The sequence below is a fragment of the Hemicordylus capensis genome, chromosome 2 (genome assembly GCF_027244095.1).
Source record: "Hemicordylus capensis ecotype Gifberg chromosome 2, rHemCap1.1.pri, whole genome shotgun sequence".
In the NCBI taxonomy this organism is placed as follows: domain Eukaryota; kingdom Metazoa; phylum Chordata; class Lepidosauria; order Squamata; family Cordylidae; genus Hemicordylus; species Hemicordylus capensis.
Window position 1 is genome coordinate 130,528,495 of NC_069658.1, and position 25,330 is coordinate 130,553,824.

The 25,330-nt window shown below is 46.5% G+C and overlaps 1 protein-coding gene across 6 annotated transcripts in view; it reads right to left on the reverse strand.

Annotated features, from left to right (window-relative positions):
• LOC128346400 (SUN domain-containing protein 3-like) overlaps positions 1-25,330 on the reverse strand; it is a 141,811-nt gene that overhangs the window by 26,002 nt on the left and 90,479 nt on the right. For 2 of the 6 annotated variants that reach the window (XM_053299669.1, XM_053299668.1), the window contains 3 exons: positions 7,673-7,770; positions 6,557-6,670; positions 4,507-4,591 (listed from right to left, as the gene is read on the reverse strand). In XM_053299669.1, coding sequence (XP_053155644.1) covers positions 4,507-4,591; positions 6,557-6,670; positions 7,673-7,751 — 278 coding nt within the window. In that variant the 5' untranslated portion in view covers positions 7,752-7,770. Of the gene's footprint in view, positions 1-4,506; positions 4,592-6,556; positions 6,671-7,672; positions 7,771-11,166; positions 11,285-11,390; positions 11,480-16,467; positions 16,486-24,445; positions 25,137-25,330 lie in introns of those variants that run through there. The other 4 variants (XM_053299666.1, XM_053299665.1, XM_053299670.1 and 1 more) reach the window with 4 other exon arrangements.

A 25,330-nucleotide genomic window follows, 5' to 3' on the forward strand; every position in this document is an offset into this window, starting at 1 on the left:
GGATGCCAGAATTTTATTGTCAATGGTTATAGATATTGTCGCAGAATATAGGCTGTTCCCAGTAAAGTTGCTTTTTGTAATTGGCTGATGGTGATTTCTGTGGCCCCTATGGTGTTGTGGTGCTCTTCAAGGTCTTTTGGAACTGCACCCAGGGCGCCAATTACCACGGGGATTATCTTGGTCTTCTTCTGCCACAGCCTTTCAATTTCAATTTGTAGATCTTTGTATTTGGTGATTTTTTCTATTTCTTTTTCTTCTATTCTGCTATCCCCTGGTATTGCTATGTCGATTATTTTGACTTGTTTTTCTTTCTTCTCGACTACAGTTATATCTGGTGTATTGTGTAGCAGATGCTTGTCTGTTTGTAGTTGGAAGTCCCATAATATTTTTACATCTTCATTTTCTTCAACTTTTTCAATTTTATGGTCCCACCAATGTTTGGCTACAGGTAGCTTGTATTTTTTGCAGATGTTCCAGTGTATCATCCCTGCTACCTTGTCATGCCTTTGTTTGTAGTCAGTCTGTGCAATCTTTTTACAACAGCTGATTAGGTGGTCCACAGTTTCATCTGCTTCTTTACAAAGGCGGCACTTGCTGTTTGTTGTGGATTTTTCGACTTTTGCTCGTATTGCATTTGTTCTTAGTGCCTGTTCTTGTGCAGCCAGTATGAAACCCTCTGTTTCGTTCTTCAAGTTGCCATTCTTAAGCCATTGCCAGGTCTTAGTGATGTCTGATTTTCCACTTAGATTGTGCAAATATTGACCATGCAGTGGCTTATTTTTCCATTTTTCTGCTTGGTTCTTGACTTCTTCTTTCTTGTAGGCCTGTTTTGTTTCATTAGTGTTGAATAGTTTCGCGTCCTTGACCATTTGAAGTGCATCTTCTTCACTGTCCCTTATATATTCTTCAAGGCATCTTTTCTCCTCCTCTACTGTTTGATGGACTTGCAGCATTCCTCTTCCACCTGAGCTGCGAGGGAGGTATAGCCTATCTACATCACTGTGGGGGTGCAGAGCATGATTGATGGTCATGATTTTCCTGGTCTTATGATCTAGCGTCTCTAGCTCTGCCTGGGTCCAGTCTATTATTCCTGCAGTGTATCTAATAACAGGTATAGCCCAGGTGTTTATGGCTTGTATGCTGTTCCCGCCATTAAGTTTGGACTTGAGGATTTTTCTGACTCTCCTGATGTATTCACTTCCAATTTTTCTTTGAACTTCAGTGTGTGCGATGTTATCAGCCTGGAGAATGCCCAAGTACTTGTAAGGTTCTTTCTCTTCCAGGTTCTTGAGCTTGCTTCCATTGGGCAGTTCTATTCCTTCTGTTTTTGTTATTTTCCCTCTGTTCATTATTAATGCAGCACACTTGTCTAGTCCAAACCCCATTGCTATATCGCTACTGAATATACGGACAGTGTTTAGCAGTGATTCGATTTCTGACTGGGATTTTCCATACAACTTCAGATCGTCCATGTACAGCAGATGGTTGATTTTACTGGATGTTTTAGATGTTTGGTATCCGAGGCCTGTTTTGTTGAGTATTTGTGAAAGTGGGGTCATGGCGATTACAAACAACAGAGGGGATAGTGAGTCCCCTTGGAAAATGCCTCTTCTAATGCTAACCTGTCCAAGTGTCTCGCCACTGATTGTTAACTGTGTACTCCACATGCTCACTGCTTTTTTAAATAAATATCTGAATGTTTTTGCTGACACCAGTTGTTTCTAAACATTTTAGTATCCATGTGTGAGGCAATGAATCAAAGGCTTTCTTGTAGTCAATCCATGCAACACTTAGATTGGTTTTTCTTCTCTTGCAGTTTTCTGAAATCATTTTGTCAATCAGCAGCTGGTCTTTTGTGCCTCTGGTGTTCGGGCAATTTCCTTTCTGTTCAACTGGAAGCTGTTTGTTAGTTAATAAGTGTTGCATCACTTCATCTGCTATTATTCCAGTTAATAATTTGAACATGGTTGGCAGGCAGGTTATCGGTCTATAATCACTTGGAACTGCACCTTTTGCTGGGTCTTTCATAATGAGATGAGTTTTCCCAGTTGTTAGCCATTGTTCAATATCACTGCTTTTCATAATGTGATTGAACTGTTTTGATAGTTGTTTATGAAGGCTTGTTAGGTGTTTAAGCCAGAAGCCATGCAGTTCATCGTTGCATGGCACAGTCCAATTTTTAATTTTCTTTGCTTTTTCACTTATTAATTCTGGTGTTATTATTAGATCTTGCATTTGTTGGTTACATTTTTTGACCTCTTTCATCCAGCCTGCTTTTTTATTATAATCTATTGGATTGTCCCATAATTTCCGCCAGAATTGCACTGTTTCTTCTTTATTTGGTGTTTCTAGGTTTCTTGCAGTTTCTCCTTCTATGCTTTGGTAGAAACGTCTCTGATTCGACGGGAATTGGAGATTCTGCCTGTGTTGTGTAATTCTGGCTTCATATCTGCTAATCTTCTTTGACACTGCTGTTATTTGCTGCTTTATTATTTCCAGGACTTCTCTAATTTTCCTTGAATCGAGGTGGTATTTTTGGATCAGATACTGTTTGGTGTTTTCATTCTTCAGCTTCTTGTCTTTCATATCTTTCAATTTACTAGCATCTCATCTAAGCCTGGAGATTTTATTTTCTAATCGAATCTTCCATTTAGGTGATGTACTGCTTTCTTTTTTTACAGGTCCACTGATCTTATATCCGAGCTCTTGTGTTGTTGTTGTTGCTGCACTGTACATTAGTTGGTTTGTTTCTTGCAAATTATTGGTTGTTATTTCTGCAAGTGCAGCATTGACATCTTTTAATGCCTGAGCAAGTTGTTTTTTGGCAACTGTTTTTAGAGCTGGAAGTCGAACCCTGGTGGTTGTTTGGTTCATGTGCTCAGTTATTTTTTGCTTTAGTTCTTGTTGCTTTTCTGTTAAACGGCATTTGGGTTTTTGAGGTGAAGGCAAAGGGGAGGTTGCCTGGTTTTGATTTTGAAACAGTTCAGCAACGGTGGTATCCTCTATTTCCAACACCTCCTCCATCTGCGCCTGAGCAACTGTTTCAGTTGGTGGTAATTCTTCTTCCATATCTTGAGCCTGTGTTGCTCTTTGCAGTTCTTCCAGCTCTACTCCTGTGAATACTTTATTTCTTATTATGAATCTTCTCTGGTCTGCTAGCCTTTGTTCTGTTATTTCTGTATCTGGATGCTTCTCTTTCCAAATTTGGTACATTCTTTTAAAATAACCTCTTCTAGTTGGACTAGACTTGTAATAGCAGATCATTTTTTCCTTGTTGGCATTTTTTGTATATTTTTTTCGGTTAAGCGACGTTTCTTCCAGTAGCTTTGTTGTCTCCAGCCCTGGTTGTTCAACTAAAGATCCTGAGTCCTGTTGCCCACTTGCCACCAGATGTCCAGGGACTATAGCACCTGGCGCGGTCCTTGTTGACCCGGGCAACAACCGATCCGGTATAGATTTATTAAAGTTACGTCTCACCATATTGTTGATGGGAGAATTATTATTATTATTATTATACAAACAGCTATCTATGGAGAGACAAAATGGGGACTAACACTGGAAGAACAAAGAGGGGAGGAGTCCAGCACTTTTATCCATGACCCTAACTCCCCCCAGTGGTCACTATGAGGCATTTCAGCTGAGAGCTGATGCTGCCAGGGTCCTAGCTCCCAACAATTTTTTCCTAATGACCAGTTTATACTAAGTCTGTATCAAATGATATCTCATTTAATTTTTTTCTGGTGAAATTAGTGCAGACAGTAGGAGTAGCTAAAGTTCTTTCCTGGGGTAAAGAAAAGAACTTTGTTCATCTTATTGATTGCTTGTTTACTGCCATTCTGCCCTCATCTACTGCTGCTTTGGTGCCATTTGTGTTTCAAAAAATTGAGAATAGACAATCAGTGAATGTGACAATGTCACAATGCCACACAGCTAATCAGATTTGACTGGGTCATGAATTTACAACACCACAGGAGGCAATGCTTTCCAAATCATCTGCTTTTGGAGCAATCACTGGAAAATCTCTTAAAGGAAGATGCTTTTTTCCAATGCCAAGTTTTCAGGACAATTTCCCCACTTTTCAGCTCAGCCTTAGTTATGCATTCAGCAGTAAACTTTTTCTTGAACTGTGCCACTTTGGGCTATAGGCAAAGAGCTGAGAGTGTTCTGATTCTCCATCATGAAAATGACTCCTTATACGTAGGAAAAACAGCACAATAGAAAGAAGATTAGCTCAGAATCCTTCTTCTTGCCACGTGGGGTGGGGGCAGGTTATTCTGCGGGGTTTTTTATATACTCGAAAGCAGGCAAATGTTATTCCCCCCCCATCCTGCACTAGTACAGTCCAGAAAAGGCATTACCTCATTCTATTGACCATGTAAACTGGTCCTCAGATTTGGTCCCTGGAAACAGAAGGGGAAATGCCAATGCTGGGTTCTCTTGCCAAGCTGGCAATTTGTGTTTTATTTCTTTCTGAAAGCAACCTTGAAAAGCCTCAAACATACTTACCGTAAATAGATAACAGCTTTTACTAAGTATTCTGGGAGACAGATAATAGCCACTATTATAAGGCAGGGAACGTCACATATGGTTTCTGGGGAGAAAGAAAAGCCACAATGAATTGAAGCAGCTACTTGCAGAAGTCTTGTACACAATTGGGAACACATGTATTTGTTTAACTGATCAGGTGTGGACTGTGAGATAGATATAGGTTCATTTCTTTATTTCAAAATGCACTTCAGCAGTTTATAGTCTGAAGATCCCAGAAGTATTCCTTGCAAATGCTTATATATGGAACGTTGCTATTTTATTATGGTGACTCACCATCTTGAATTAGAATAGAAATCGAATTAATCATCATCATCATCATCATCATCATCATCATCTCATGACCACATATGTATTAACAAAATAGGGTTTCCCTCTGTGAAATTATGGATTTTATGGTACTGTTGTATAGAAATTATGGTACTAAGCATGATAAGGCATCAAATGCTCATTTGCACTAAAGTGGTGCAAATCTGTAGTGCTCATTTTCAAAGTTCTCTAGACATAGATAGTCAAACCACTGAACTCTGCAAATTCAGGAACAGTGCTATGGAAATTAGTATGGCCACTGATGACTATGGGTGTAATCCAGAGACAGTTAAGGCCTGCCTAAATCCCAGCAAAATTAATGGCATTTAAGCAGACAGTTGCCATTAAGTTCAATGAGACTCGAGTGCCTAACTTCCTATGGATTGCATCCTTGAAAGACCGGATGATTAACAATTATTATTATTATTATTATTATTATTAATAATAATAATTCAATTTCTATACCGCCCTTCCAAAAATGGGTCAGGGTGGTTTACAAAGAGAAATAAAACAAATAAGATGGCTCCCTGTCCCCAACGGGCTCACATTCTAAAAAGAAACATAGGACACACACCAGCAACAATCACTGGAAGTACTGTGCTGCGGGTGTATAGGGCCAGTTACTCTCCCCCTGCTAAATAAAGAGAATCACCATGGTAAAAGGTGCCTCTTTGCCCAATTAGCAATGATGAGGTCTACACAATATTTCAGATACAATGCCTCCGGCCAGAATAGGTTCATTTGTTCAAAAAGCACTTAGAAGGAAGACTCTTTTTTAAGGCATTTTAATTCTGCTAACTATGTAATCAGGATGGAAATAAGCTAATTGAAAATGATTGTGAACATATCCTACAAGCCTGTATTATGAAGTGCTACATGACCCACTGCATATGGCCCACTGCAACGCCTTAGATCAACTGAGATCATCTTGTTAACAATCTATCAATGTGCTAGTTTCAGATATATATCTACTTTTAACATTTACACGTCACTTCTCCCCCATACAGACATGCCCAAAGCGGGCATGAACTCAGTGAGACTTATCACCGAGTAAACATGTGTAGGATTGTTCTAGTCATAACTAATTCAGTGGCTTTTATTTCTATGCCGATTCACTTAGGAACGCAAGGAATAAACGATATTAAAGGCCCTGGCTATTTTGATGCATATCTCCTTTGTTCAGTCACATGGCACCATATGTTTTGTAGTTTTAAGGCTGCACGAAGAGTCATTTTTGCTCAAGTAGGCTTCTGGTGGCAAAGGATGAAAATATCACACAAATGAAGATGGTTCAGTGGAAATATTTTTACATCATGTGATAAACGTGTAAGGATGCCAGTAGCGGTTCACCTTAATGATCTAGGGGTGCCAAACGAGGTGTAGCTGCCTCTGGTTTCTGTCAGCTCCCATTGTGCTGCATCCTCCCATCCCATCTTGCCCCACCTTAATGAGAGCCAAGCTGCCTGCAATCAGATAGAGCTGGGCAGTCTAGTTAGTCATTGGCCAGCTCACATTGGTGGGTCTTGGTGAGTCTCTTGGTAGGTCTCTCTAGGCGGGGCAATCCACAAGATAGAAGTTTCTATGGAGAAGGTTTTACTTCAAAGCCCTATCCCGATTTCAAGGGGCAGCAATTAGTGTTGCTATTTAATAGCACAAAATGCTCAAAGAAGAAAAGTTGCAATAGATATATATATGTATATACTTAGCATGCTCTTTCTAGCTGGCATAGATGAGTTAGAAGACGTGGTGGTACAGCTGGACTCCCTTGCAATGACTTCTCTGGTAAACATCATTTGCCCTCTGTTTGGTGAATCTCCTGCCAAAAAAAGGGGGAAAAGAAAAGTCATTTCATTAGCCAGAGGACAGCAATGCCCAGTTTTGTTTGTTTCGGATGGGAATTTATATATGCCTAGTCTGAACATGTTCTGGCTTCTTCTGTTTCTATATGCTCCTTGCTTGTTCTTCCACTGCTGTTGCACTGAACCTTGCTGATCAAAGAGATCTTGATTGTCAGCTGTTGTGTTAGGAACAAAAAAAGAACAATCGTACAGTGCTACTGTTCATTTCTATCGCAGTACAATGGCTTAGCAAAAAAAAGTACTTTGTGATCAAAGCATGAAGCCTGAGGAATACAAAGGGTACCCTATGAAGCTCAAAGATAGGGGAGTCAATCCAAACATTATCAGCTAAGTCTCACTGGGTTCCATGGGCTAACTCCCAGGGAAGCACACTAAGCATAAACCTATTTTTAAATTTTTATTTCTTATTTTTCTGTGTAAAGGTAAATTTTATGTATAATTGCTTTTTAACAGTTATGTAAGATCAAGCCAAATGAGACACTGTTAAACAGATAATAATTTACAAGATATTGATATCTTCTATATTCTTTGTATAATTTTCTAGACCCCCAGTGCAACACATCAGGATAATTATTTGACTCTTCTCAATAAATCTGTCTCCTGCATCTATCCATTACTACCTTTTGGTCTGTAGTGCTGCCTTCTTCTTTTTGCAACATTTCATGGATTCCCAAGTATATTCCTCTCGCATGAATGCACGCACACACCATACAGGTTGCATCACTATGAATGCCACATATGTGTACTGTATAAATAACGGATTCCTCTTTTTAAAATATAGCGAAGCAATAACCAGGAAAGGATCAAGCACTTCCAAGGAAAAAGTGGCTATTTATCAAGTTGACTCTTTCAATATATTTGTACATGTGTCCTGAGATACTTTTGAAAAATGGATTTAATGTAGAAGTGCCACACACCAAGCCTGAAGTAAATCAATGCTAAACAAATCTCGAACTTACCCCAATTTCCTTGTCCTTCTTCCGTACTTGAATTCATTTGGCTGGATGTGGTAGTAGAGGTTCTAGGGCCATTTTCCATGGAACTGTGCAAGAACCAGCTGAAAGGGGGGAAATATATAAATTATCTCATTGTTTTTCAATATATATTTTTATGGAAGATTTATTCAATAACATGCAAAACTTTAAGGAATGTAGGCAATGTCTCCAGCAGAAAAAGATGCCTTTCAGATTCTCTGGGAATCCTGTTGAAAGGAAAGAATGCTCCCACCCTTCAGCCTTGTGCTGGGAGATGGGCCTTTGTCCCACCCCCCCGCGGAGTCCCGAGGAGGGCCCCGATTGGTTGGGGGTGGACAGAGGGCAGGGACTGTGCGCTGTTCGAGTGGTTCCCTCACTTACTCTGCCTTTTCCAGTGTGGCCGGATCCCCTCCCTCCCCTAAGCACAGAATGGGTTTTGGCTGGCCATCCTTTTGGGGGCTAAGTAGGAATTTTTGCCCCTTGACATATTGGTTGGGCTGGGGGGTCTTTTTGCCTACTCTGTTCTGCGTTCCCTAGTTTTAGTTAGTTAGGTCAACCAGGCAGGTACAGTGTGGGCTGGGTGGAGGTGTACATGGGTTTGAGCACTCTTGGGCAGTTTGGGAAAAGGTGGATTGGACATTCAGTCCCTAGAGGCTTGGTGACTCAGATTCGCCAGGAAACCTGCTTCAGGGCTTCATACACTTTAAAGGCTGTGTGGCTTGGGGTGTGTGAAGCCCTAGGAGTTGCCCTGACCCGGACGGGTTGACAAAGTGGAGGATGAAGCGGGCTGATCCTGCTTCTATCTTGAGTCAGGGTGTGTCGCCCATTTGGGGGCATGGGAAAGGACAGCAATGTCCCAAACTGGCCTAGTCAGGCCCGCACTGTAGGGAGTGGAATCTGCTTCATTCAGTTCGCTGATTGTACCACACCAATAAAATGTGGCCCTTTTACCCAAGCCTATTGCGTCTGTGTATTTCTTGGGACTGGAGTGTGGGGAGAAAGACCAATTGGGCATTTCAACACCAGCTGACAGCCAGAGCAAATGACTCCTGATTAGTTCTATTGAAATTAAGTAGCCCTTGACAGTAACTCCTGTCAGTAGTACTCAGTACTACTGAATAACTTAATCTGGATGTCAGCTGTTTGTAAGGACAATGCTACGGTCTTGTTTATGTGTTATGCTTAGATGTGAATGCTGCTTGCAACATAGTACATTATGCCTGGGCTGGAATGGCCAGGAGTCACCATAGGCAAGACTTTACCATGGTTTCAGGTACTGATGTAAGTATGCCCTAAGCATATTCCTTTCTCTATCATAGTGACTTCTCTAAGGCCCCTATACTTCCCATTTGAATTGAGGGCTACCTCTTGCTCGAGCACATAACATGGAACACCTCCACAGTTTTGACATTCTGTTGTAACATATTATTCTGAGTACTTGCTTCTCCTATGTAACTGTTTTTTCAAATTTTATGCTCTCAAGGAACCCTTTCCACTTTATTTTGTCTGATGAGGAACCTCTATGCATTGGCTGCAGGGTCCCTGCACATTGCAAAACCTTTTTGATTCAGATTTAGGGTGCATTCATCATTCACACAGAAACCTGGCTGGCACAGTTGAACGCAGATGCACCCAATACTTCACTGCAGTTACACATTACAAGGGAGAACTGGAAATAGCAGATGAGCTGTCTTTTGGGCAGCTAACTTGTCCTTTTAAAGTCAATGGGACTACTTGGACAAGCTTCTGCATAACTCCAGGGTTCAAGCAATACATTTTGAAAACCATTTAACTAACAAGTTGTTTTAAAGGTAAAGTGTGCAGTCAAGTTGATTTCGACTCCTGGTGCCCACAGAGCCCTGTGGTTTTCTTTGGTAGAATACAGGAGGGGTTTACCATTGCCTCCTCCTGTGCAGTATGAGATGATGCCTTTCAGCATTTTCCTATATCGCTGCTGCCCAATATAGTACCAGCGGGGATTTGAACCGGCAACCTTCTGCTTGTTAGTCAAGCATTTCCCCGCTGTGCCACTTAAGGTGGTCAACAAGTTGTTTTAGTAAGCACTAATCTGGCTACTTTCCTTTTACTATCCCTGCAACTGGAAAAATTTGGTCAAAATTGACTAGGCAGTTCACAAGTTAGCCCACTTGCACCTCAAATGTTCATGCGTCTGCCAGCTTGAATTGAGGTGGATGACATCATCACAAACTATGTGTTTGAGGTGTCCTTACAACTGTACCAAATTAGGTCCAAATCGGTTCCCATTTGCACCTCAAACTTTCAAGTGTCCACCTTCTTGAATCAGGGTGGGTAACATCATTACAAACTATGCCCTTAAGCCACCCCGTGTGTCCTTACACCTGTAGCAAATTTGGTTCAAATCAGTTAGGCAGTTCACAAGTTAGCCCAGTTGCAACCTCAAATGTTCACATGTCCTCCATCTTGAATTGGGATGGGTGACATAATCACAAACCACATTGTTGAAGTTCCCTGTGTGTCACTCACTAGTTAGCCCTCTTGCGCCTCAAACATCTGCCATCTTGGATCAGGATGGATGACATAATTATGAACGACACCATTTAAGTGTCCCTATGTGTCACTTACTACAACTGTACAAAATATGGTTCAAATTGGTTAGATAGTCCATGTTAGCCCACTTGCGCCTCAAACATTTATGCATCTGCCATCTTGACTGGGGTCAGCTGGATGACATTATCACAAACTACGCTGTTGAGGTGTCCCTACAACTGTACCCAATTTGGTTCATACTGGTCCAGGCATTACAAAGTTGATGGTGGGCGGGGACACACACACACACGAGGATGGACACACAATTAAAAAAGAAAGAGGTATACAAATTATCAAGTGAATATTGCTGGTTATTTACCAAGTAGTAGCTGAGGACCAAGCTAGATAGCTTTAAACATGTTGTTTGGCCTTGGTTGTTTGTTATGTAAAACAGCAGTGCTGTATGTGTGAGTGTGCCTGATCTGGATTAGGAGGACTACAGTGTGAGGGAAGACAGGCTTAAATCTTTGTTCCTGCCTCAGTCCTAGTCTGCATTGCCCCCCCACCCCATGACAGCTGTTTAACAAACAAACAAACAAACAAACAAACAACCCAGCATGAAAACCAATGTAATATTGAAATTGATACACCAGTCATCAGACTGTAGCATTCTCCCAAATTGTGAGGACCTCTACCATATAACTTGTACCCAATCAGCAATCTGAGGAGGCAGGAGGTAGTTTAATTTAGCTCTTTTGGGATTGTACAATACAGATAACCAGCTTCTGACTTGGATACATACACATATGCTATGGCAAGTTACCCCTTAGTAAATGGTTTTCTATATTAACCCACAACTACATATGAAAGCATTATTTCTGAATATCTTACACTCCTTTTCATCGATATTTTATTCTACCACTTTACTAGAACACACATACATATATATATTTACAAATCGGCCTCTCTACCTGTTTGATTGCAACCCGCCTGAGCCCGTTGGCCCATTGGAGATATTATCACAAACATTTGGGTTATCTTGAAAGACTTGGTCTGGACTTCTTCGCACAGAGCGTTTCCCATTCATTACTGAGAGGATGAAGTGACAACTGGATGTATTATGAGATAAATCAGTTAATTTCTTCTAACTGTATCATAGACACCAAAAATCAATACCCCCAAAAAATTCACGCACAAGAAAAGGCCTCGTTTTCAATAGGCCAGGATCAAAGTGGTGTCCATTCTGTCTTTCCAATGCACTTCTGTGGTGTGTGGAGATGATCTGCCTGAGGTCCAGGAAGTGATGTCATAATGCAACTCTTATAGTGAGCTAAACATGACTGTTTTATGATATCATAATAACAGACAAGTTAGGATTAGATTTGCTGGATGCTGTCCATAAATAATTGTCCCTTGCTCCCTTAAAACCCATATATACTGTAGTACCTGGAATATTTTTTTTAAAACACCTTCTGAAAGAAGCCCCATTCCTGATCGCAGTCTATATACAGTTGTGTACTTCTGCTGCAGAGTCATGCAAGTATCACTGTGTTGACCAAAATACTGTTAGGGTTCAACTTTTTGCTTATCACAGCATTCCCATATCTTTTTGGATCAAGTCGTTTAGCAGGAATTCAGACAACTAGTTACCTTCATATGCAGGGGAGGAACATAGGAAGCTGCCTTATACAAAGTCAGACCATTAGTCCATCTAGCTCGGTATTGTCTTCACAATCTGCCAGTAGTTTCTCCAAAGATGTAGGCAGGAGTCTTTCTCAGCCCTCTCCTGGTGGAGATGCCCGGGAGGGAACTTGGACCCTTCTGCATGCAAGCATGTAGGTGCTCTTCCCAGAGAGGCCACATCCCATAAGGGGAATATCTTCCTGTGCTCACATATAGTCTCCCATTCAAATCAAACCAGGGTGGACCCTGCTAAGCAAAGGGGACAATTCATGCTTGCTACCACAAGGCCAGGGATACTGTAGCTCAGTGGCAAACCACATATTTTGCATGCAGAAGGTCCCGGGTTCAGTCTTTGACACCTCCAGGTATGGCAAGGAATAACATCTTTTTGAAATCCTGGACAGCCACTGCCAGTCAGAGTTGACAATGCTGAGTTAGATGGATTAATGCAGGGGCGCACCTAGGTAATTTTGAAGCCCGGACCTGAAGGACATCAGAGTCCCCCCCGCCCTGCGCTTGAGGGCTTGGAGGGGCAAGTTAAATCTTTTTTTGTACCTTTTAACCTACGAGGGGGGGGCACTCGAGGGGAGACCTAGGTGGGGGAGGTGGAGGCGGCAACAAGAGCTCCTTCCCTGAGCCCGCCTGTCTCCCAAATGACAGATCGGGCTGTTTTCGGCCCATTTCAGACACCTGCACTTGTGTGCATAGAGAGACCCTAAATGGGCCCAAAATGGCCTGATCTTTCATTTGGGAGGCAGGAGGGCTCAGGGATGGAGCTCTTGCCACTGCTACCTCCCCTGCCTTGGTCTCCCCTCGAGTGGCCACCCTGGCGCCCCGTCCCTGCTGCGCAGCAGCAGATGGTTAAAAGGTTTTTTAAAAAAAGATTTAACTGGTGCGGCGGGCACAGGGCAGTGACAGGGCTCTGGGGAGCCCCCCCAAAAACATTTGGAGCCCCCCCACCGAAACAGGAGGCCACGGACCTAATCCCCAAGGTCTGTGGCTAAATCTGACTCATATATGGCAGCCTCCTACATCAGGTATAGTGGTTTTTGCAATCCCCTTTGGCTGGAATCCTGCAGAGGTTATTCTTGTGAAAAGGTTCAGTACATTGCCTTGTTCACATCTAGAGGCAGCCGCTGATGAGATCAATGTCTGTGAAGAGGCTGTCTCTGAAACCAGACAGTCAGTTCTGGAAACCAGATACTCTGTTGCCTGAGAGGAGTTATTCTGAGGGACAGGGGCAGAGCCACCGTTGGGCGAACGGGTTCAAAGAACTTGGGCTGCCACCAATCAGGGGCTGTGCCTCGCGGCCCCAACATGCCCCCTGCGTCTGATGTCAGACGTGGGGAGCGTTATTTCACTCCAACATGGGGCCGCGCAGCCCTGTTTGGGAACAAAATCGGCCTGCACTGCATTGGCAGCACGGGCTGGAGTGACTCTCCCTGCCTCTAAAGGCAGGGAGAGCTGCTTCTGACCTCTCTGGCAATGCAGTGTGGCCGATCTCCCTCCCAAACAGAGCCCAAACTCACTCACTCCCAAACAGATAAACCTGTGCTGCATTATCAGCACGGCCAGAATGGCTCTCCCTGCCTTTAAAGGCAGAGAGAGTCACTCTGGCCCACAGTGCCCTATGCAGCACGGACCGATCTGCCTTCCAAATGGGGCCGCATGGCCCCCTTTGGGAGGGAGATCACACCTCCATGTCTGACATCAGACGCAGGGGCGTGGCTAGCCAGGCCTCTGCTTCTGATGTCAGACATGGGGGCGGGGCCAGGGGCAGCAGCGTACCTCCCTGCCACCCCATTGCCCTCCTCAACTGGAAGTGGCCGGAAGTACTGCGTGCACCCGTCACATGTGCGCTCATGTCAGACAGGTCCGCATGCATACACAACATGATCATGCGCACCCAGTACTTCCTGCCACTTCCGGCTGAGAAGGGCAATAGGGCAGCAGGGAGGTATGCTGCCACCTCAAAGTTTTTTTACAAAAAACAACACCGGCGGGGGGAAAGTGGCGAGAGGGGTAAGTGCACCCTCCCCCCGCCCTTAAAGTGCCACCACTGGGGCCTTTGAACTTCGAACTGGCCCCGTGTTTGAACCTGTCCGGAGGTCCGCAAAAGGGCCTCCGAACAGGTTCGTGCACATCCCTACTTAAAGCTACAAAGCAATAATTCAGGAATCCCAGTGAGCTAGCACAAGGACCATCGAAAATAATCTAAGGAGCACCAAAATATACATATATTTTTAAAACTGCAAAAATAACCTGAAACCACGCAAGCACACACACTTGCTCCTTGCCTACTTGGGCACAGGCAGAGGCGTAACTAGGGAAAACGGCGCCCAGGGCAAGCACTGAAATTGCGCCCCCCCCAGCATACATCTGACTTGCTTGAAATAAATACACATAAATAAATACCCCCAGGAAGGAAGGAGTAGGAGCTTGAGGGAAAGTGAAGTAGAGATTTAAAAAAGAGTATGGAGAAGGAAGGAAGGAAGGAAAGAAAGAAAGGCAAAGGATATCAGCAAATTGCCTATTTTACTCTCATTTTTCTACCACCGGTTGAGTCGCCAATATTTTATTTACATAGTCCCAGATGGATATTCTTGGCAAGAAATTGAAACCCTCTATAATGAAGCGATTTTCTATAATGAAGCGATTTTCTTCAGGCAGTCAATTGGCTACGGACAAGATCAGGATTTAATGCATGTACCAATCATATGTACCAATCATAATGCATGTACATATGTACATACCAATCATATGTACCAATCATAATGCATGTACCAATCAACCAGATAAATCAATGCATGTAGCCAATCACTCCCAGCCAAACCTACCTCCTTGTAGAGGCATCCAGTAACATAAGACCAGTTTCTGGACAAACTTAACAGAAACACACCAAGGTTACTATATTCTTCCAGTTGTACATAGCATTATCAGAACAGGGAGACTCCACTTAACCCAAGGTTCACCACACATTTTAAAAACCCATTAAGTCTATTTGCAACCTAAACCTGTGATTTGTGATCACACAGAGAGATTACAGCCAGATAAATCAGCTCAGACAATGTCTATAATTGTCAACAGTATGTGGCATCAAAAGGTAAAGATTTTGAACCTAGGAAGAAACAGCAAATGAAACATTCATCACCCTCACATAAAGTCAGAGCTTCTCTGTAGGCAGCCGAACAATTTCAGCTAAGCTGCGGTGGGCAGAACCATAGTGTAATATGCATCACATGATACAGAGAAGAAACTGCATGTATGAACACTGAAAAATGCCCCCCCCCCCCCCGCCACCCTATATCACAAAACATGCCAAGATCTTAAGGAGTGCCAACTTGCCTTTTAAAGGGTTTTTACAGGGCTAGGTAGAAATCCTATACACAGATACCGCCCTGCTTTCTTTGAAAATAAAGGGTGGGGGTGGGGGAATAGAGAACTGGGCAAAGAATGGGGAAATCGAGCACTGGGAATGTCATTTGGAGGTGGCTTCTCTGTCTGTCTGTGTGTGTCTCTCTCTCCCTCTCTCTCGCACACACACAGTTGTCAACCAAGGAGCTCTTCATATTCTTAAAGAGCAATTTAAAGCGACGAGCACTATTTAAAGAATTCGGTCTATGCAGACCGAGGATTGAGGACACGATTTAGCCACACTCCTCCTCCTCCCGCCCGTGAAGGAAACGGATCAACTGGTCTAAAGGAGCGTGCCTCTGCTCTGAGAGTCTCCAGAGTGTTTTCCCTCGCTGCTGCTGAACAACTTCACTTTGTCGCTTCATATTCAAAATTAAAAAATAAGACTGCAGAGGGCAAGGTTCCTCTGAAAACTTGAATGCAAATACCTCCTTTAGGGGGTCTGCTGCCTGCAGTAAAACTGTTTGAATTACCTCTCTTCTGCAAGTACATTTTACGAAGAACAAGACAATACCCCGAAAACAATTAAAATAAAGCGCAAGCTGGGGTTGCTAGGAGCTCAGCCTATGCTCGAGTCTCCTAGCCCTGTAAAAACCCTTTAAAAGGCAAGTTGGCACTCCTTAAGATCTTGGCATGTTTTGTGATATAGGGTGGCGGGGGGGGCATTTTTCAGTGTTCATACATGCAGTTTCTTCTCTGTATCACTCGAGCATAGGCTGAGCTCCTAGCAACCCCAGCTCGCACTTTCTTTTAATTGTTTTCGGGGGGTTGTCTTGTTCTTCGTAAATGTACTTGCTGCTCTTCGTGTCCTCAGGACACGAAGAGCAGCAAGTACATTTACGAAGAACAAGACAACCCCCCCGAAAACAATTAAAATAAAGCGCGAGCTGGGGTTGCTAGGAGCTCAGCCTATGCTCGAGTCTAGAAGACGCCTAAAATAGCGAGATGGAAATCTGAACTGCGAGTGTTTTGCATTTGTTCAGCGCTCGCTAGATAACTGTTGCGTGTGAGGGGTGTGGTGTGTGCCTCGACGGGCGGGCGGGTTCTCTTGTATTTCGGGCAAGGGCCAGACTGTACAATCGGACCCGGGCAGAGGGAGCCTGCTGCTGCCCGGAAGAAGCCAACTCTCTCCCCACCCCTCTGAAGTCGGCCAGTGGCTACCGCGCGGCTACTACCTCGCAGCCATAGAGCTGCCCGAGCTGCTCCACGATCCACTCCTCCAGCACCAGCCTTTTCCGCAGCTCTTTGCGATCGTATTTGACTCACTTTGCCCTGCTGATGGCGCCGCTGCTGCTGCTGGACTTGCACCACCACTGCTGATGGGGCGACCGAATCCTCCCAGGACGAGCCGCCACGAGGGCTCTGGGAAAAGACCCGGTTCCCGCCGCCTCCGGTAGCAGCGGCGGCTCCTGGCTCACTGCCCCCAGTGGCCACATGGTGCACTTTATCAGAAAGCAGCACACAGTTTTAGAACTTGATTAAAGAGAAGACAAAGTGCACGCACGTTGCAGGCGCCAGGCAGTGAGCCAGAGGCGTAACTATAGGGGGGGCAGGGGGGGCACGTGCCCCGGGCGCCATCTTTTCTGGTCACGTGGGGGGCGCCGCCATGACAAAAAAAAATTAATTTTGTTTTTAATTTTTTGTTAATACAAATGTTTCCTGCTCAGTGCAGCAGCGCTGCAGCAGTCAAGGGAGCGTGTCGGCGCCCCCTCCCCCATGAGCAGTCCCTTCCGCGCCGCCCGCGCCCCCCCCCATTGCTTTGCTGGCACCTGGCGGCCAGTCAGTGGCCTGGCTTGGCGGCGGCGGCGGGCGCTTGTGAGGAAAAACCTAAGTATAATGTAGTATGTTGGGGCGCGGGGGGGGGCGCCATTTCAGTGCTTGCCCTGGGCGCTGTTTTCCCTAGTTACGCCTCTGCAGTGAGCTCTCCTCCCAGGCCAGACACCAGACACGCATGCGCGGCGTTTCCTCCTCCCGATGCATTCGTGACTGGTGGCAGGGCGGCGGGGCGGGGAGTGCTGCGTCTTTGCGGACTAAAAAAAAAAAATCAAATGCGAATCAAAAAAAATTTTTTGGGAAAAGGCAGGGGATTGGTGGGGGCACTTTTTGGCGCCCCCCTGCCAAGTGGCGCCTGGGGCAAGTGCCCCCCCTGCCCCCCTATCATTACGCCCCTGGGCACAGGTGAATGTAGCGCTTACAATAGCAATAGCACTTACATTTATATACCGCTCTATAGCTGGAGCTCTCTAAGTGGTTTACAATGATTTAGCATATTGCCCCCAACATTCTGGGTAGGAAGCAGGAAGCACATAGGAAGCAGGAGGTGGGGCGTTCTGCCTCCTCTTCAATTCTATTGGCCAGAAATGGGTAGGATGGATGGGAGAAGCCTGCCATGTGAACAAGCCGAGGTTGGGAGAACCATAAGCAAGCAACCATAATCAACTGCAATAACAATCAGTAATGTGAATGGCCTAGATTTGCTCCGAATTCTGCTACTTGACACTTATACACGCATATATGTAATTTATATAGTTTTGTCCTAACTCATCCTAAATTACACCGCTTCCTCCTGCAGTAAGTTTCTTCCTCCCCCCACCCCCAAAACAAAACAAAACCCCAGGTAAAACAAAAATTGGTTGAAATGTTAGCTATTTCCACTAGAGGTCAGCAATAGTTCATGTCATGACCACATCTCCTAAGAAATCTAGGGAATCGCAAGCCTGTCCTGTAAATCTCTACTATCTTCCATCTTTGCTCCTTTGTTGTCTAGTTCCATCACTTATCCACATGCAGTAATGATCAGTAGCTTTCCCAAGACTGAAATGTACTATACATATGATATGTACGGGCTCCTCGCCAGCCCAGATAAATATCACCTCCCCGTCAATGGGAGTTGTAGTCCGATGACATCTGGGTTCTCAAGGTTGGGAACTCCAGCTCTAAACTACTGAAATGATCTCAGAATGCTTGTTTTACTTGACAAACATGGCCCTCCCTTCCTCTCATTTGGCCTGGAGCAGATAATCTACTGGATTGTGTGGACAGGCCCACCTGTGTTTGTCCAGATACTGTTCTCATCTGCATGTGGATTGCAGGAATCATAAGGTCTGCATGACAGCCCCTAATGCTTCCAAAATAAGTAGCCACCATCAAGTTCATTGCCCCTTTATTTTCAGGTAGCACTGGCTCCCAGATCCACCATATTGGGATCATGGATCATGATGTACAAACGTTTCGTAGGAACCTGACTTTGAATGCCACAAAGTCAATCTAGATGGGCTACATGAAATTGAATTATTCCAGTGCCTGAACAATTTGACTCCCTCCAATTGTCACACAAGATGTTTCGTCTACACACACATGCAGTCCCAGCTATTCCAGGTGTGTATTTGCATGGACAATGTAATGTGCGAGCTGACCATCATGGGGAAAAGCCAGCTAGAATTCTGGACTGGACACAGAACTAGAAGAAGGTCCTTTCCCCACATTATATCTTTTGGTGTACATCTAAGGTAGTTTCTGTGCACATCTGAAAAGGGCAATGTATGAATGTGTCAACTGTGAACCATACATACAGATATTGTCAGCAAGTCAGGCCTGGTTGATTCAGTGGCAGACCTGGATTTGCTTTGTGTAATGTGTGAAACAGCTCATAGCACTACCACAGTTGGGGAACTTGCTGTGGACTCTAACTGTGATTTCTCACTTTGTTGCCAGTATGACTGTGTGCTCAATGTACATGCCCAGGGCGGGTCTGTAATGAAGTGAAGGGAGGGCAACCCTCTTTCGCCTCATGGGACAACTGTACCATGGGATGGCAAGGGCAGGCCCATTCCCACCCCCCCACCAACAGGCATTGCTTCACCTGCCTACCACCGCCACCCTCACTTCTTTTCCATTGCAGCTGCCATCCTCTCCCTTGTCTCAGCACTTTCACCCCTCCCTACCACTGTTCTCTCTAACAGAGATTCCCAGATGTTGTTCACTACAACAGGGTTTCTTACAACATCCTGGGCCCCCAGATGTTGTTGGACTACAACTCCCAGAATCCCCAGACATGGCCTTTGAGGCTGGGGATTCTGGGAGTTGTAGTCCAACAACATCTGGGGGCCCAAGAGTAAGAAACCCTGCGCTACAACTCCCAGCATCCCCAGGTGCAGTGGTCTTTAGCTGCGGATTCTGGGAGTTGTCGTCAACAACATCTGCAAATCCCTGTTAGAGGGAACACTACCCCCTCCCCCTCCCCAACTCACCTGAAGCCTAGTGCTGGCCACTGCCTCTCTTCTTCTTGGCAGCATTCAGTGCTGTTATACAGCCAACAATGCTTAATGCTGACTGGTCTCTCTTGCCTCCAGCAGACTAATCTGCTTGGTCTCCTCCATTTCAGAAACAGGCAAAGAAAAGAGAGAGAGAGCATAGGCACCAAAGGGACTGGCCACTGGAGTGATGATCACTGCCTGCTGCTGCTTATGGGGACAGGCAGCAGGCATCTAGCATAGGCAGCGGTGGTCTTTGTCACCAGACCCATAGCCCCAAGAAGACACAGACACAAAATATTGGTATAACGGGCCACAACTTTATTTAACCAATTGAAAACTTGAGTAGTGGACAAAAGAGGGGAACACTCCACCCCCCTTTGACAGTGCGGGCCTAACAAAGACCGGGTTCAGACTTCGCAGTCCTAGTCCAAGTCCTAAACGGGCAACTCAACCTGACTCTGGAAAAAAGCAGGTAAGAACCCGCTTCTATCCCTTCACAGTCAACCCCTAAGGATCTGGACACTTCCAGGGGTTTGCATCTCCTGGACCGCTAAGCCCCAGGATTTGCGAAGTCCTGAAGCTGGTTTAATGGCCAACCATCATCCCTGGGCCGTGAGAACCACAAAGGAGCGATTGACCACTCGACCGATTCAAACTGCCCAAGGGTGCTTACCGATGTTAAATCCCCCATTTCTGATAACCCAGCCCGCACTGTCCCTGCCACCCAGGCAGGTTAGCCTAGCTTAACGTGCCAACCCCAAGACTCTCCAACACTATGCCAAGCCCCCTCTTCAGATTGGACAAATAAATGTCACACCCCTCAACCGATAAGTGGACGCCGTCTGGCTGGAACAGCAGGGGCTGGGCATAGCAAAGGCCCGGCTGCGGTATATGTGCCCCGCCTACTGCAACCACCGCTTTACCAATTGCGGCAGAAGCTTTACGCCTTGCCCTTTCGGCCCCCCGCAAACTGCGAGCCCCACACCAAACCCAGCACTGCAGCCATTCCACCCATACAATGTGAACCCCAGGCATCAAAGACTTTAATGTTAGAAAATCCGGGGAGGCCTGTCTTATAATGGAGAGCCCGGTCCACTGATTCAAGTCATTTTCACCCAAGTGAAGTACCAAAACCTGAGGAGGGGGGTCTTCTAGCTAAATAATCACCCAACACCGGGAGTAACTGGTCCCAAAGCATCCCCCACATCCCAAGCCAGTAAATTGAGGCTTGCTGGCCCAACCCAAGCTGGGTGCCGAACTTGGAGGTGCTGGCCCGTTTGAAGGCCCAGAAAACCAAAGAATGGCCGCAAATGAGGACACACACTGAAGACGTTGTCCCACCAGCACCTGCCAAGAGAACATAAACATTAGAACAAACCAGCAGCTGCTGGCTCTAAGCGCCTTAGCGTGCATAACAACCCAGCCACCGCTGGGAACCAGCACCTTAGCACACATAACGCAGGAATACCTTTGAGCGCCACCGCCCAATCCACCGAACGGCACCATCTGGCAAGCCTAGACGACTGGCGGTAGTTGCTGCACATATCCTAAAAGAGTGCAGACTAAAATCCTGCATTGACTCCCCAAGGGAGGAAAGTACCACTTTCAGTACAGACCACAGCTGAAACTGTGTCAATGGATGGCCGTCCTCATGTACGAAAAGGCATCCCTCAGCGTAGGGTTGCAAGGCCAAATAGCGCCGCAGCGCGGCCACAGGGCACTCACCCAGATCACTGGCAGCAGACAACACAACCACCTGTCCCCTAGCTCTTTGATCTGTTTTAGAAGATCGCAGGAGTAGCTGTGCCTCAGCATCTTTAAGAAGCAAATCCTTGAACTGTAGACACCTCTCCCATGACGCCCTCCCACTGCAAGGCAAAACCTCGCTAGGCCGAAAGGCCCCCCAAAATGAGACCAACGTGGCCGCCCTATAAAGGATCACCTTCCATTCTGAACTACAGACCCCTTGCAAACTGCCTACCATCGCAGTCACCAACTCAAAGGTCAGAGGTTGCCTCTGCTTCAAGTGTTTGGGTAGCCCCCTGGCCCAACCCTCAAGCATACGGCGTACTCGGCAGTCCCCGGTGCTATCAGCAACCCCCATGGCTTGGGCTGTAAAGGACAAAGCGGACACATACCCTGCTAATGTTGAAACCGCCCTACCTGCCTCATGTAAATGAACCAAGAACTGCATGATATGTGTAGGAGGAACAGGCCAAACCTCAGGGAGGCCCTCACCCTTCCTGAAAACAGCAAACGCGGCCACCTTGGCGGAATAGCTAACCCTAGTACTGGGTGCTAATGAGGCTTCAATGGCCTGCCAGGCCTTCACTTGCCAAGCTGCCACAGGGCTTCCGGCATGGGCTCCGGTTCCGCCAAAGATTCGGGCACCAGGTCCCTGAATCTGTCCACCTGGAAATGAGACAGGGCATCAGCGATTTCATTCTGAAGCCCCGGGACACGTCTAGCCACAAAAAGAATGTTAAACTTAAGACTGCAGTACAAAGACCCGAAGCAGACTCATAACCCGCTGAGAACGTGAAGTCTGAGCATTAACAACCTGTACAACTGCTTGGTTGTCGCACCAGAACCTCACTGTGGAGTTGGCTAGCTCGGGTGCCCACAGATGAACTGCAACCACAATGGGGAAGAGCTCTAAAAAGGTAAGGTCCCTAGTTATTCCCTGGTCCGCCCAATTTGGAGGCCACTTCGCCGCACACCATCGGCCACGAAAGTATACACCAAAACCTATTCCCCCAGCAGCATCAGAGTGGATCTGGAGCTCAGCCTCCAGAAGTTGCTCCCTCCTCCAAAAGGACACGCCATTGAAATTCCTGAGGAATTCTTCCCAAACAGCTAAATCCTCCCTAATGCCCATGTTAAGCCGCACTCGATGACGAGGCGCCCGAAGGCCCGCCATCAAGTCACAAAGCCTCCTCAGGAAAGCCCGACCAGGGGCCACGACCCTGCAAGCAAAATAGAGGTGCCCAACCACTACCTGCAATTCCTTTAGTGTGGCCTTGCGGGCCCTTCCAAGATCCCTTACCAAATCAAGCAAGACAGCCAATTTTTCTTGAGGCAACCAGGAACAACCCGCCAAAGTATCCAGTTCAATCCCTAAGAAGGCTAATCTCGTAGCAGGTACTTCTGTCTTATCCTGCACTAAGGGAACCCCTAGCTTCTGCATAAGCTGAATGAAACCCTCCAATAACTGATGACATTCGGCCAAGGTCATCCAGGAATGAGCTGTGGACCGCAAACCAGTCCTTTGCCGCAAGCTCCATTCTAAGAATGTGCTAAAAGCCTCAAACGCTGCACACGTACTGTAACTGAACAGCCCATTGGAAGGGCCCAATCAAAATAATACCTGCCCTCAAAAGAAAACCCCAGGAGGTCAAAATCTGCCAGATGTACTGGCACCAGGCGAAATGCAGACTCAATGTCGCACTTTGCCAAAAGGGCATCCACCCCACACCTGCACACCACAAGCACGGCCTCATCAAAGGAAGTATATAAGACCGAGCACAAGTGGTCAGGGATGCCGTCATTAACGGATGCCCCCTTCGGGTAAGACAAGTGATAGATAAGCCTAAACTCACCCGGGACCTTCTTGGGAACAACCCCAAGAGGGGATACCCTCAAGTTAGGAAACGGTGGGGTGTCAAAGGGGCCAAGCACCCTACCGGCTGCCACCTCCTTGTCTATCTTCCTCCTAACCACAGCCTCCATACCCTCAACTGAACACAAATTGTTGGCCATAAAGGCAACTCGCCTGGATTCCGATGGAATCCTAAAGCCTTCTGCAAAACCACTGTATAGAAAGGCCGCCGCCGCCCCCCGATCAGGGTAGTTTTGCAGCCAAAACTCCAACACTGGCAACTTTACTGGACTGGGGCCCTTTTCCCGCAGGTGGGGGAGGAGGATTACCCTTTCTGCTACCTCCCGGACGATTCCTGAGACCAGAACCCCATCTCCTAGCCTGTGCGCAGGCAGAGCTTGGGTGCTTCGTGCCACACAGGCCACAGGCGTGACGGAACTTACAAGGGGATCTGGAACACTTACCCCCATTTGTTAAACTCCCAACAGACCAGCTGGGGTTGAAACCACTGTTGGCCCCCACTGGCCTGGGTGAAAGCACCCGACGGCCGCGACAACAAATGCCCACTATCTGACCTCTCACCCTCCACCGGGCGGGAAGGGGACATTATAAGGAGCCAAGACTCCTGGAGGGGAACATCCCACGGTAAGGCGAGGTCCAAGGCAGCACGCATGCGAAAATTTTCGTCATCGCGCAGCCATGCGGAGCCAGAAAAATCAGATACAGCCTGGTGAATGATATCCAGGTATTTAATTAAAGCTAGCCCTCTGGCCAGCTATGCATGCAGGACCATCCCCATGTATACAGTATACCCAGACAGCCAATTCCATGTTTTTTCCACGGGCTTCCGCTTGGTAACCTCGTGGTCCCTACATGACTCCCTTTCCTTGTGTTTCACCTCAGGTTCCCTAAACAGAAGGCTAAACTTATCTACATATTTGCCCTTCAAAATCTTATCCTTAGTAGTGAGTAATAAATGGTCACCCAGGGGGAGCCCTACAGCCCCATAAGAGGAATGCTGTGGTGACGGCAACACACCCATTGGATAAAACCCTGCTCCTGCAGTGGAACTTAACGCGGTTGGCGCACCAGGAACCACTGAGCCTTGCCAAACTTGCTCAGCCATGCCTTGTGTACTAGCTAAAACCCTGGGGAACTCATGTAAAGCCCCCCCTTGCCATGGGTGCAGGGTTGGTGTCCAGAAACGGGGGGCGCCCCAGCCAACATAAGAAGGTCTCGGCCAGGGACACATACGCCACGGGCCGGTACCTTCCGTGGGCAATGGTGTGATGTTGTCACCTGGAGTGAAATCGCTCCCTCCACTGGGATCGGCAGGCACTGTTGGGACAGGTGTTGGCACTTCCACAGGCACAGGACTGGCCAGACCGCTTGGCTCCAAACGGGAAGGATCCCCTTCATCGACCGGCTTGACAGGCATTGCTCCGCTCTACAGAGATGAAAGCCTATCAGACAGAGACTTCAACAGCTGTGCTTTAACAGCCCCCCTGGTCCGCTTAACAGGCCTGGTGGGCACACCGGATGGACCCGCCCCTTTATCTGAGAGATCCTTCTTGGCCTGCTCCAGCGCCTCCGTCTGCTGAATAAGGCCCCTAATTTGGGCCATGTCCACATCATCCTCATCAGAGGAAGAGGGCTGGGGGACGGGTTGGTGAGAAGGCCTAGTTGGCTGACCCCCAGTCTTACCCCAGGCCTTCTTGGGAGGCATGTCTGGTAACTAGCAAGGCCAAAGTAAAACAACTGAGTTCGACGAAGTGGGATCACCCCGCTCCCTGAAGCACCACCACACCCGAAAGGCAACAGGCCCAACCAACTAGTGGCCACTAATAGGGAAGCTGGCCTGAACCCCAGGCCCAGTACCACTTAGGAGAGAGAGGGCCCCGAGAGATGGTCAGGTCAGGCCCAAAAGTTAAGTAAGACCCGAACTTAGGCGAGGCGGCCTATGCTGGATGCCTTTCGGCCTCCCAACTAGGGATGTGCGAAACGTTTTGGATACAAAACATTTTGTACCCAAAACAGCCTGTTTCGGGTGTTTTGTAGACAAAACAAAACACCCATTTTCCAGATCCAAAAGTTTTGTATACAAAGCAAAACGTCCCTGTTTCGACTACAAAATGTTTTGTTGTTTTGGACCTCCATTTTGTGGTGATCTCTGAGTCAGTCTCC